This window comes from Bufo bufo, chromosome 2, assembly GCF_905171765.1.
Source record: "Bufo bufo chromosome 2, aBufBuf1.1, whole genome shotgun sequence".
NCBI classification, from domain to species: Eukaryota; Metazoa; Chordata; class Amphibia; order Anura; family Bufonidae; genus Bufo; species Bufo bufo.
Window position 1 is genome coordinate 165,600,759 of NC_053390.1, and position 14,526 is coordinate 165,615,284.

Sequence of the window (14,526 nt, forward strand, 5' to 3'; positions counted from 1 at the left end):
GGCGCTTACAAATGGGTTTTGAAAGTGGTTGTCTTGGTGCACAGTTGGAGGTGAAGGGGTTGATAGCACAGAAAAAATACCTTTTCTGCTGAAGCAATAAATTACTCGTACCCTGATTGCATGCGTTTTGCCTTTGGAACAACAAGATTATCCAGAGAAATGTCTTTTCTGATTGCTTCACATGGCCATTTGTAGATAAGTGTCTTGTAAGTGGGACTGATGCCAGTCGTCTTAGCAATTCAACTTGAACCTGATATATTATAGGATAAGGTTATATATAAAAAAAAAAATCTTTTATGCTGAAGCCATATTGAGAGTTGGCAAATACATTTATATCATGGAGGACTGTGAGTGTATACCATCATATGTGGTGTTAAAGTGGACCTGTCACCAAAAAGTGCAATGCAATCTGACAGCACTATGTTGTAGAGCAAGAGAAGCTGAGCAAATTTATATATATATATTTGTGGAAAAATATTTGGTAAAACCTGTGATCTATACATTTATATCTCTGCGTGAACAGCTATCAGTACAGGGAGGAGAGGTTATCAGTGATTGATGGCATTGTGTATAGAAGTGTATACAGAGAGATAGCTGTCAGTCACAGCTTTTTTATTTTTCCGTTCACATAGCCGTATGAGGATTTATTTTAAAATAGGCCACACTTTTTGGTCTGGACAGGTCACGTAACTGCAGTTACCTGCTTATCTGCCATTCTAATCCTACTTGTAATGATATCACTTCTGCGTATAGATAAGACAGGATCCACCATTCACAATAGGTGATTATAAAATCTTATCTATTCTTTCCTTGTACAATCATCTCTGCACAGGTCACAGAGCATGCCTAGAAAACTCTCCCATAGAAGTCAATGAGGTCCCCTCCTGTCCATTGTGTCTATGGACCATGGGGCTGCTTTCAAAATGCTGTTAAGAACCGCTAAGGCAAGATGGCCGCCCCAATAGTCTTGTTCAGAGAATAGATTTAAAAAATTTGCAACCAGAAAATAAAAGCAGATTGGAAAAAAGTATACTGTATGTCATGTGTCATTATCTGGTTTTAACTGGCAGAGAAAACTTTTGGTGACACATTACCTTTAGGTCGCATTCACACGACTGTATGAATGGGTCCGCATCCGTTTCGCAATTTCAATGGGGCTGCAAGAGATGCGGACAGCACACCGCGTGCTGTCCACATTCGTAGTTCCGTTCCACGGCCCCGCAAAAAAGATAGAGCATGTCCTATTCTTGTCTGCAATTGCAGGATGCACACAGACCACATCTGTATTTTGCAGATCTGTGATTTGCATACCGCAAAATGTATACGGTTGTGTGCAGGAGGCCAAAAGCAGCACATGATGCCATGTCCTAAAGAGATTCAAATACAAAGGTGAATCTGTTATTAAAATCTACCAGTCTGGAAAGGGTTACAAAACCATTGCTAAGGCTAGGGGACTCCACTAACCAGTGAGAGCCATTATCCACAAATGAAGAAAACTTGGAACAGTGGTGAACCTGTCCAGAAGTGGTCAGTGTAACAAAACAACTCCAGGAGGTCACAAAGAACCCAGAGGAGCATCTAAAGAGCTGCAGACCTCACTTGCCTCAGTGAAAGAGATTTTCTGGGGTGCAACAACCAGCTTTCAGTAACGTCTGTTCTTGGTAGGGCGGCTTTTCATTGAAAACAGTCGGAAATAGAAAAAAAAGCCACATTCTGTAAAAGCCACATTGTGTTGGGAATGTAGAAGAGTAAAAATCTGGGAATATCAAGTCATTAGGAAATACGCCTTTTCATTAGGAAGTATTTACTAAGAAAATAAGCTTTTAGCCAGTTTGCTGTTTTTTTATAATAAAAAAAACCTTTTTCTCCTTTTGTTTTTCAGCTCCATCTTGCAGCCCTGGCTTCGTTAAAAGGAGACATAGTGGAGCTAAATAAGCGTCTTCAGCAGACGGAGCGGGAGAGAGACCTCTTGGAGAAAAAACTTGCCAAATCTCAGGTAAACCCTGACATTCAGCATCTATGATGTTATAGTGGGATGTGTTGGCTTAGAGACAGTAGTTGTTCCTTTGTTCTGCCTGAAGTTTTGATTTGCCCATCACACTGTGTATTATGAGTAATGTAGTAATCCATGAATGTGATTCCTCTGGGACTGAGGGGAAGCATTATATCACAGTATCCTCTGCATGTAATGCTCTCTCGGCAAGCTTTCTACATTATATAGGACACAGTAGAGGAAAACTTGGTGTTAGAATCCAAAGCAAATCCTTAAAAGGAACCTGTCACTTTGATATGTGGGCGACGTGTTACCGAACAGAAGGAGCTGAGCAGATTGAAAAGATTCGCCAGAATCTATTCATTTAATTCCAGCATTGCCGGATCCTTAGTATACTTCGGACCCATTGTTCCATATGTTTATGCTTGGTCTATGCACACCGGAGAGCTCCCTAGCGCATAAGCCAAAACTACAGTGAATAAGATCTAAAAATGAGCCTTATGGACTGTGGAGGAACAGCTCTAAAAACGAGCCCGCAGTGGTGACCAGTCTCTGGCAGTGACCAGTCCAAACCATTTACTGCATGTAAGCTACGAGAACAGGAAGTGAAGAGAAACGGGGACGAGCAGTGCCAGGGGATCGGTAGGATGGGTAATGATTGTTATTTTAGGTCATTCTGCCCCATCTTTAAATAAAAATCATTCCCCAAGAAACCCCCATGAAATTTTAAAATGACTTTAGTCAATGTGTTCCTCTCCCTCTCTGTTGTACGTTATTTTATACTATTGGGTGTAGCCCCTTTGGGAAGCTGTCAATTATTAGGTGTTATTATTAAGCCTGCCGATGTCCTCGCCGATATAAACCTTACAGAACAGCCTCCGGTACCATGGAGTTTCATAGGATTTGTCATTCTGAGGAAAATCTTGTAAGATTGGTTTGTGCAATCGTTTCTTAGAAGGAAGGTGTGTCCTGATATAAAAGGTTACTAAAAGCCACCCATTGTGTCTAATACACAGGCATTACCACACAGAACTCGCATAATTAAGATTATTTATCCCTGCCTAAGAGTTATAAGAATTCACATCTCTCACTTACGCCTAATAAGTCTGCAATTTCTCCTGAGAAAGTCACCATCTTGTGACTCGTATGTATCTCCCTCACACCACCAAGGTATAGGAAGAAAGTACAGCTGACAATATGGCTGCCTTTTCACTGTAGTGATCAGTTATTCCTAACTTTATTACCGTGGGGGAACCCATTTGTCTCCTTCCTAAGGAAACTCTACTCCCATTCCCACCTCTTTTAGTGTAGGAGCTGGATAGACATCCTATACTTCTTGCCTAGAACCATATTACAACTTTGATGACCACTTGGTGACTGCCTTTGAAAACGTTTGGCCTATGGCTGTTTTGTTAAAGGGAACCTGTCACTGGGATTTTGGGTATACACTGCGTGCAGAATTATTAGGCAAATGAGTATTTTGACCACATCATCCTCTTTATGCATGTTGTCTTACTCCAAGCTGTATAGGCTCGAAAGCCTACTACCAATTAAGCATATTAGGTGATGTGCATCTCTGTAATGAGAAGGGGTGTGGTCTAATGACATCAACACCCTATATTAGGTGTGCATAATTATTAGGCAACTTCCTTTCCTTTGGCAAAATGGGTCAAAAGAAGGACTTGACAGGCTCAGAAAAGTCAAAAATAGTGAGATATCTTGCAGAGGGATGCAGCACTCTTAAAATTGCAAAGCTTCTGAAGCGTGATCATCGAACAATCAAGCGTTTCATTCAAAATAGTCAACAGGGTCGCAAGAAGCGTGTGGAAAAACCAAGGTGCAAAATAACTGCCCATGAACTGAGAAAAGTCAAGCGTGCAGCTGCCAAGATGCCACTTGCCACCAGTTTGGCCATATTTCAGAGCTGCAACATCACTGGAGTGCCCAAAAGCACAAGGTGTGCAATACTCAGAGACATGGCCAAGGTAAGAAAGGCTGAAAGACGACCACCACTGAACAAGACACACAAGCTGAAACGTCAAGACTGGGCCAAGAAATATCTCAAGACTGATTTTTCTAAGGTTTTATGGACTGATGAAATGAGAGTGAGTCTTGATGGGCCCGTGGCTGGATTGGTAAAGGGCAGAGAGCTCCAGTCCGACTCAGACGCCAGCAAGGTGGAGGTGGAGTACTGCTTTGGGCTGGTATCATCAAAGATGAGCTTGTGGGTCCTTTTCGGGTTGAGGATGGAGTCAAGCTCAACTCCCAGTCCTACTGCCAGTTTCTGGAAGACACCTTCTTCAAGCAGTGGTACAGGAAGAAGTCTGCATCCTTCAAGAAAAACATGATTTTCATGCAGGACAATGCTCCATCACACGCGTCCAAGTACTCCACAGCGTGGCTGGCAAGAAAGGGTATAAAAGAAGAAAATCTAATGACATGGCCTTCTTGTTCACCTGATCTGAACCCCATTGAGAACCTGTGGTCCATCATCAAATGTGAGATTTACAAGGAGGGAAAACAGTACACCTCTCTGAACAGTGTCTGGGAGGCTGTGGTTGCTGCTGCACGCAATGTTGATGGTGAACAGATCAAAACACTGACAGAATCCATGGATGGCAGGCTTTTGAGTGTCCTTGCAAAGAAAGGTGGCTATATTGGTCACTGATTTGTTTTTGTTTTGTTTTTGAATGTCAGAAATGTATATTTGTGAATGTTGAGATGTTATATTGGTTTCACTGGTAAAAATAAATAATTGAAATGGGTATATATTTGTTTTTTGTTAAGTTGCCTAATAATTATGCACAGTAATAGTCACCTGCACACACAGATATCCCCCTAAAATAGCTAAAACTAAAAACAAACTAAAAACTACTTCCAAAAATATTCAGCTTTGATATTAATGAGTTTTTTGGGTTCATTGAGAACATGGTTGTTGTTCAATAATAAAATTAATCCTCAAAAATACAACTTGCCTAATAATTCTGCACTCCCTGTAGAGCTGAGGACATGGGTTGCTAGATGGCCGCTAGCACATCCGCAATACCCAGTCCCCATAGCTCTGTGTGCTTTTATTGTGTAAAAAAACAACGATTTTATAGTATGCAAATTAACATAAGAGTCATATCTTACTTGTGTGACCAAAGAGTCATATTTTCAAGCTCTAATTCATCTCAGGGTAATTTGCATATGTATCAAATCAGGTTTTTTACACAATAAAAGCACACAGAGCTATGGGGACTGGTTATTGCGGATGTGCTAGTGGCCATCTAGCAACCCATGTCCTCAGCTCTATACACTAAATCCCGGTGACAGGTTCCCTTTCTTTGACCAGGTTGAAACCAGTTGACCCCCTACTCTATAAATTATAGGTCTTGTTGCAGTTGGTTTTGGGGGAACCTCTGAGCAGTTTTCTGGTAGAGAACTACTGATTTACCGACTGATATTCTTCCGTGTTGCTAAATGTTCATTCCTGTGCAGAAGGTGCTTCTGTGTCTTGAGTATAAAAAGATTTATGCTGTCGGCACCAAATGGATGTTTGTTGTCCGCACAGAGCTTCAATTTCCTGTAAGAGTGAAATGATTGCGATGGATGCTGTGTACAGCGCTGAGTGAGAATAGAATACCTGCTGGTTCCTCATCCTACCTGTGGGTGTATACAGTAATAAATCTCTCTTCCAACAGATACTGGCTGCTGTGTTTTCATAATGGCCGATAAGTTGAGTTTTTATAAGGGCTACAAGGCCATTGCCGAAAAAAGTGCAACATTCATCTTACGAGCTGTCAAGCCACATCCCTATAAATTATCACAGAAACTCGACTTGCCATAAGTTGGGATTTTATTACCACTTGTGAAGTCAAAGACTGTCCTGTCTCTATTTATCTTCAGGTCACCATTCTTTTTCCTAGTTAGATACTGGCATAAGGAATGACTTGTCTAGAGATTTCACCCAGAAGGGGAATCCAAGTGACCGTAGTAAATTTTAGTCACCTTGTATGAGTTTGTTGGAAAGCAGAGGTCACGCTACATTTTTTTCTGGAAGAGTAAAAATACTCCTCTTAACATTTTTGAGGAGTATTTTCTGCCGATGAGGAGTACGAAAGTTACAGTAATTCAAGTAGTTAATACGAAGGCCTACATAACATTAAGGGGTTGCTATTTATGCAGGGAAACAATTACTAGTGCTCTAGAACTGTTTACCATGCATAAATAGCAAATTTAGACAATTTTAAATTTAGCCGAGGTCACTTGCTCTGAGGGGGTCGGCCCCACTGAGGTCACTGTTGTGCTGAGGGGTCGGTACCACTGAGGTCACTGTTGCGCTGAGGGAGTCGGTACCACTCAGGTCACTGTTGCTCTGAGGGGGTCGGTACCACTGAGGTCACTGTTGCTCTGAGGGGGTCGGTACCACTGAAGTCACTGTTGCGCTGAGGGGTCGGTACCACTGAGGTCACTGTTGCGCTGAGGGGTCGGTACCACTGAGGTCACTGTTGCTTTGAGGGTGTCGGTACCACTGAGGTCACTGTTGCTTTGAGGGGGTCGGTACCACTGAGGTCACTGTTGCTTTGAGGGGGTCGGTACCACTGAGGTCACTGTTGCTTTGAGGGGGTCGGTACCACTGAGGTCACTGTTGCTTTGAGGGGGTCGGTACCACTGAGGTCACTGTTGCTTTGATGGGGTCGGTACCACTGAGGTCACTGTTGCTTTGAGGGGGTCGGTACCACTGAGGTCACTGTTGCTTTGAGGGGGTCGGTACCACTGAGGTCACTGTTGCTTTGAGGGGGTCGGTACCACTGAGGTCACTGTTGCTTTGAGGGGGTCGGTACCACTGAGGTCACTGTTGCTTTGAGGGGGTCGGTACCACTGAGGTCACTGTTGCTTTGAGGGGGTCGGTACCACTGAGGTCACTGTTGCGCTGAGGGGGTCGGTACCACTGAGGTCACTGTTGCGCTGAGGGGTCGGTACCACTGATGTCGCTGTTGCGCTGAGGGGTCGGTACCACTGATGTCGCTGTTGCGCTGAGGGGTCGGTACCACTGATGTCGCTGTTGCGCTGAGGGGTCGGTACCACTGAGGTCGCTGTTGCGCTGAGGGGTCGGTACCACTGAGGTCGCTGTTGCGCTGAGGGGTCGGTACCACTGAGGTCGCTGTTGCGCTGAGGGGTCGGTACCACTGAGGTCACTGTTGCGCTGAGGGGTCGGTACCACTGATGTCGCTGTTGCAGTGATTTTATGAGGTTTAAAGGGTTTGTCCTAAGATCGATATTTATCACCTGTCGTTAAAGAGGACCCCTCACCTCTCCGGATTTATCTGTTTTGGAAACTACTTGCACCCCCCCCCCCCCCCCCCCCCCCCCCATGTAATAACAATCCTGGAGCATCTATTCTTATGACTTTATGTTGCACCATTCCTCTTATTTCTGCTATTAGTTATGAATGACTTGATAGCAGTTTGCAGTGAAGGTCCAGATGGGGGTGTCCCTGCACAGCCTGATATTCAATCTGTGCTGTCAACTGGTAACGCCCCGCTGGACCTGTATTGCAGACTGCTAACATATGTTCATAAGTTCTAGTAGGAATAATAGAGGAATTGTACAATATAGAGTCACAAGAATTGATTCCCTAGAATTGTTATTGCATGGGAAATGTAAGTCGTTACTAAAACAGACATGTCCCCTTCAAGTACATGATCGCTGGGGGTCCCACCTTTGTTACCAGGTTCTAGTGTTCTCTGGGTCAAGTATGGATAGGTAAATAGTGTTGATCTTGGGACAATCCCTTACATTTTTGCTGCTGTTTCTGTGCCGCTGGTCACTGGGGTTTGCCATCCATTACGTGGCCATTGCTGCCCACCAAAGTTACGTCCTTGTAGATGAGCTCTCAGGTGGGTATGTCGTGCCACCGGGGTTGTTGGTGGACTCTGAAGAGACCTGAGGCACTGGCAGAGCAGGACACAGGCACAATGGATGGTGGTGCATGCTGGTGCCACAGGCACAAGCGAAAGACCTAGGCACATACCTCTGGTGCCAGGTGCTGACACCGCGACAGTCACTTGTTGTGGATCTGGATGACGTCATCACGCAGTAATAACCACCAGGCTCGCCTGTAGATCTAGGGTGCAGCAACCTTCGGCACTCCAGGTGCTGTGAAACTACAACACCCAGCATGCACACTTGCTCAGTTGTCCTTGTAACTCCCAAAGAAGTGAAAGGAGGATACTGGGAGTTGTAATTTCAGAACAGCTGGAGTGCCGGAGGTTGCTGATCCCTGATCTAGAGGCTGTCATTTTGTGTTATACTTGATCTTGCTATAAAGGGGAGTTCGTCTTCCAGGACCCATTGCCCTATCTCATGCCACCAGATAATGCCACAAAATTGCCACCACCGCTGTGGTTATTGGATTATACAGTCTTACAGCGAAGACTTCATATGATTGGCAGAGGGACTGTATGTCCTGGAGGCTGTAAATGGCCACATGCAGTCCTTGTAGCACCACGTGCCGCCATGTGGCGCCACATTACAGAAGAAATCCTTATAGCAAACAATATCTCTAGTTCAGCGTCTGATGGAACATGCTGCAATGAATCCTTTATGGATTCATAGGAAAGCTGACAGGTGACATAGGTAGAGGCCTACGGGTGACAGGTCTGTCCGTTATGGAGGTCTCTTGTTGGCGTGTCCAGCGCTGAGACCCCCGCTGACTTCTATAAGCAGGAGTCTGAAGCGCTCAGCCACTTTTCCTCCCTGCTGAGCGCGGTAGTGAAGACGTCCCCTAGACCTTCTATTGAGGCCGTATTCAGTACCGCACTCAGCAGCTGAACGCTTCAAACTCATCATTATTGAGAAAAACAAGGCGCTCAGATCCCCACAAAATTTCACAACAAGGCCACTTACCCCGCCAGTGAGGATCGCGCGCCTCCTTCCTCACTTCAGAGCGGTGCCTACGGGTGCCATAAGCGCCAGCAGCCTGCTCAAACTGACCAATAACAAAGCTCCTTATTGGTTATTTCAGGCAGCAGCATCGCTGTGCTGCCTGTGCCGTTCACAGCGCTCACTGCGCTGATGATTGGCAGGAAAAAGTCTAAGGCGTATCGGTACGCCTTAGACTTTTTCCAGGGAGTAAAATGGCCTGAGCAGGCGTCTATGATGCTTGTACAGGCGTTATTGCGACCTCTGTTGGAAAGTGCACATTGCATTTGAGCCTTACATTTGGCCATGTGCCTTTACAGTGGCAGAAGGCCAAGCCTTCCGTAAGTTGTATACGTACAGTACAGACCAAAAGTTTGGACACACCTTCTCATTCAAAGAGTTTTCTTTATTTTCATGACTATGAAGGCATCAAAACTATGAATTAACACATGTGGAATTATATACATAACAAACAAGTGTGAAACAACTGAAAATATGTCATATTCTAGGTTCTTCAAAGTAGCCACCTTTTGCTTTGATTACTGCTTTGCACACTCTTGGCATTCTCTTGATGAGCTTCAAGAGGTAGTTGGTGTATCCACCTGACTTCTCCTCAACGCAACTGATGGTCCCAACCCCATTTATAAGGCAAGAAATCCCACTTATTAAACCTGACAGGGCACACCTGTGAAGTGAAAACCATTTCAGGGGACTACCTCTTGAAGATCATCAAGAGAATGCCAAGAGTGTGCAAAGCCGTAATCAAAGCAAAAGGTGGCTACTTTGAAGAACCTAGAATATGACATATTTTCAGTTGTTTCACACTTGTTTGTTATGTATATAATTCCACATGTGTTAATTCATAGTTGTGATTCCTTCAGTGAAAACTCTTTGGATGAGACGGTGTGTCCAAACTTTTGGTCTGTACTGTATATCAAGAAATCTTCTCATAGTGTTCCACCAGAATAAGACTGACGCAAGGTGCACTAAGCCTAACATGTATTTCATTTGTCCTTTGCAGTTAGGGTTCATACACACACAGCCCTGTCCTGTGCTCGCAGCCTGTATGGATCCTTAGTACAGAGCTGTATATGTATAGCCTCTGTGCACTGCCATACAGGCTCCATCAGACTCCATGTGTATGGCGATATTCTCACCTACACTAAAGCATTGCTTGTACACCAGAACACCTACATGTAAACGGAAGCTGATGTTGCATGCTGAGTTTTCTTTTTAATTGAATTTGCACTGGAAAAAAACCTGAAAAAAATAATAATAATCTCAATATGAAATTTGATGCATTGGTACTCTGAAGGACTCATACGAGTTACTGCTCCGCACAAACTGAGTGTCACGACCATGCAGTTGTCAGCGGTTTGTTCTTTGTTGTCAACCACAGTTGAGGGCTCTGTGTATGTTGCCTCACGTGTGGTTGCCGTTGGCAACATATGGTTGTTGGCAGTGTAGCAGCTGGAGCTGGAGGCTTGGCTGCTCGCTGTCATGGCATGCGGTTGCCTCTGGCAACGTGTGAGTTTAAGTGTTCACTTTTTATGTTTGGTGTTAGGGAGTTTGTTCTGTGTACACTTCTCCTTTAAGTGACACTTACCTTCTCTGGTGATGAAAGGGTTAACTCCTTTCCTGGTGTGGGTGTGGCTGCTTGGGCTATTTAGCTCCTTCTGGATGCCAGAAGTCTGAGGGGTACTCCTGCCATGTTTATGTTGGAGTCATCCTCCTGGTTCATTTACCATCTGCCCAGTGAGGGCCACCCTTGTGGTCATAAAAGTTATGCATGATATTAAGTTGATGTTGTTATCCTTTCTATGTTTATTACAGCTATGGATGCCCTGGTTACCTGTGTGTTTTGTGGTGTGCTGTGTCCTTAGTGTTTGTGTGGACAGCAGTACTGGTGCATGGGTTCCAGTCAGCGAGGCTGTGGCAGGTAGGTTTGGAACTGGTGTAGTTCACCTGCCATATCCATATGTCTGTATATGTTTCCCCTTTCCTTGCAGCTTGGCCAGTGAGACTCCTGTTCCTCCGTGTCTAGGAGGAACAGGTTGTCTTACCCTTCTCCTAGCACAGGGTTGGTCCTGAAGGATAGTAGGGACCCTAGGTTCCAGAGTATGAGCCCTCCTACCATCTGGGTTGGCTCATACAGTTAGGAGTCAGGGTCAGCATTAGGGACGCGATAGGAGGTGACCTGCTCCCTGATGCTGTGTTCCTGGCCTAGCAGCTATCATCCATCCTCTTACATCGCACGACTGAGAGTTTCCCCCACTCTCAGCCGTGACACTGAGCTGTAATACTGCCACGTGCATGAGTCCTTAACTAACCTTTTAACAAATTTTGCATTTCCCTCTTAAGAACATTTTTTGTTTTTCCCTCCCCACCTTCCAAGAGCCATAAAGTTTTTTTATTTATTTTGCCTTCACATAGCCACATGAGGGCTTATTCTTATTCGCCAATTAATTTACCATAGCTTATATTTGAAAACAAGGAAAAAATCCTTTGTTATGTGAAATTGAAAAATAAAAATGCAATTCCTCCATGGTTTTTGGGGTTTTGTGTTTAGCGTGCTAAAAATATGACAACCGTTTTTTGTCGGTTGTTACGATTATGACAATACCAATTTTATATTTATTTTTTAACAAATGTTTTAGAATTTTTATTATATTTCAACCATACACAAAATCGAGGCACACAACATTCCCTTCATCCCTCATTTCCACAAGAATAGGGCATGTTCTATATTTTCCGGGTACGGAAATGCGGACCCGGAAGTGCAGGTCCGAATTTCCGTATCCGGGCCGCACATTGTGCGGCCCCATAGAAATGAATGGGTCCGCAATTCCGTTCTGCAAAATGCTGAATGGAATTGCGGACGTGTGAATGGAGCCTAACGCTTGACTGAAAGTACCCTAACAAAGTTAAAGAATGTTTCCCTTCCCCCTTGCCCAACAGCAGGTCATGGACTTTTCAAATGTATATAATTTCTTTTATGTTTTACTACTTTAAATAAAATAAAACATTAAAAAAAAATCAATTTTTCCATCTACAGAACTGTGTGAGTGCTCTCTTTTTGTGGAGTCAGCAGTAGATTATATTGGTACCATTAGATTTTCTAGTTTGTAGTTCTCCAAATCTGATGGGAGGAGACTAATTTCAATCCACTGCACCAAGAAAGTAGAGGAGAATCTGCAACTTCCTAATTTTCTCACTTACCTCATTCCAAAGCAGCCCCAGGATCATGGAGGACATTACAGAGAAACACAGAGCTGTAGTTTGGTGTATCTAGTGAGATCCTATCTCACTCAGATCTTGCATATTCCTTCCCATAGACTTATATGGGATGATGTAATCTGATCCTTCAGTGAGCAGACAGCCGTCCTGGTCTCACCAAGAGGGACCTCTCATAAATTTTAGCGACAGTCATTTTTGAAAAAGGGGTCGAGTGGATGAAACGACTGATAACACTAGAATAAGATATTTTTCTCTGATAAGATATATTACAAATTTTATTGCAGTCGCTTGTATTATTGATTTTTGCAAAGTTATGTGAAAAATTTAGTGACCATTTAAGCTGTCCATATAAGATGTATGTCACCAAAAAATGCAGATTCTGGTGTTCCCAGCTCACCATCTGATGTGTAGGGCATTTCTCACTATCCCAAAACAGCACATGTCAGGGGAAATAAGGTTCAGACTGTCTGATTTCAACTGCCCAGCCATTTTGTTCTCTGAGAGTTAAACCACTGCCAGACACCTCTTCCTCCTTCTCCTATTTCAGAACAAATATTGTCGTCAGCGGTGTAAAGGTGCCACCAATTACACAATGAGTGAGTGAAATGCTCTATCGTCAGGTAATCGCATCTTTCATGTGGTCACCTAAATCGTTGTTTGCCGGCAGCAGATCGTGCCGTCTAAACAACATCTGCTGCCGGCAAACAATGACTCTGTATGGGGACAAGCGATTTTATGTGGAGGAGATCACTGCATGTAAATGCAGTCTCCTTCACTGAAGAGCATGCGATTGCTGGGAAGGAACGTTTCCTTCAGGACAATCGCCTTCTAAATTGTCCTATTTTAAATGACCTTTAGTCATTTGTTATCTGTTAGGTATCATTGCAATTAAAGATCTCATGAGTATTTCCTCCTAAAATACAAGTTATTTAAGCTCTTCAACTTATTCTGCTCTGTCAAATTGCTAATGTTGGCATACTTACTTGGCCATTCTTGTAACTCCCACAGAAGTGAATGGAGGATTCTGGGAGTTGTAGTTTCAGAACAACTGGACTGCTGGAGGTTGTTGATCCCTGTTCTAGAAGACAGTATAGTACCTCACTCAAGTTGCACATGGAATGACTGCAGTCAGTGCACCACCGGCTTCCAGAAGCCTGAAAATACATGTGATCTAAAAAAGAAGTTTTTGATTTAATGATTTTTTGAAAAACTCAATTTATGTTGTGCAAATGATTTGTCATCTTCACATAGTTTCTAGAGAAGCCCCTGGAGAAGTATTTGTACAAACCTCGGATGTCTGTAAGCGACGTTTGTTTCTCTTTGCTTTTTGTTCTTGGCAGAACTAATAAGCTGTAATTAAGTAAATTTCTGCTTCCTATGCTCCAATTTCATGTTTTGTAGCCGCTTGCTATTACCGTCTTTCCCCGAAAATAAGACATCCCCCGAAAATAAGACCTACCTCTAGTTTTGCCTATCGCTGTAATATAAGGCATCCCCCCGAAAATTAGGCCTCCCCGATAATAAAGCATCCCCCGAAAATAAGGCCTCCCCGATTATAAAGCATCGGCCAAACATAATGCCTCCCCGATTATAAAGCAAGCCTAAGGAGCTCACTGATTGGCCACAGCCGCCGCCAGGACAAGCTGCCGCATTCTTCCGCCCGCTGCTCGCTCTGCCCTGATGGAGTCTCACAACTTGGCTGGCACGGACACACAGGGGACGGGGTGACAGGTGGGGGGGGGGGGGGGAATATCTGATGGAAGGTGGGGGATGTCTGGTGAAGAGGGGGGGGGGGGGGGGAGACTAAAAACGGTAATTAAAATGACACAGGGTGATCAGAGGGGGGAATCAAAATGACACAGTGGTATCAGGGTGGGGAGGGGGATCATTTAAAATGACACAGGGGGATCAGAGGGGGGAATCAAAATGACACAGGGGGATCAGAGGGGGGAATCAAAATGACAGGGGGATCAGAGGGGGGAATCAAAATGACACAGGAGGATCAGAAGGGGGTACTAAAATGCTATAGTAATACCCCCCCCCTCTGATTCTCCTGTACCATTTTGATTCCCCCTTCTGATCCCCCTGTGTCATTTTAAGTGATCCCCCTCCTCACCCTGATACCCCTGTGTCATTTTGATTCCCTTCTCTGATCACCCTGTGCCATTTTAAGTGATCCCCCTCCCCACCCTGATTTCCTTTTTTTTTTTGTTCAACAATAAATGTGTACCGTATTTTTCTTCATGAAAAAATAAGACATCCCCTGAAAATAAGACCTAGCGAATCTTTGGGAGCAAAAATTAATATAAGACACTGTCTTATTTTTGGGGAAACAGGGGTAGGACATGAACACAGAAGTCTGAAGCGTTGTGTTCTTCAGGAGGCTTCTC

General features: G+C 44.1%; 1 protein-coding gene across 5 annotated transcripts in view; it reads left to right on the forward strand.

Annotated features, from left to right (window-relative positions):
- MCC (MCC regulator of WNT signaling pathway) overlaps positions 1 to 14,526 on the forward strand; it is a 315,415-nt gene that overhangs the window by 173,440 nt on the left and 127,449 nt on the right. For 4 of the 5 annotated variants that reach the window (XM_040421630.1, XM_040421633.1, XM_040421632.1 and 1 more), the window contains one exon: positions 1,883 to 1,996. In XM_040421630.1, the coding sequence (XP_040277564.1) occupies positions 1,883 to 1,996 (114 nt within the window). Of the gene's footprint in view, positions 1 to 1,878; positions 1,997 to 14,526 lie in introns of all 5 variants that reach the window. The other variant, XM_040421631.1, reaches the window with a different exon arrangement.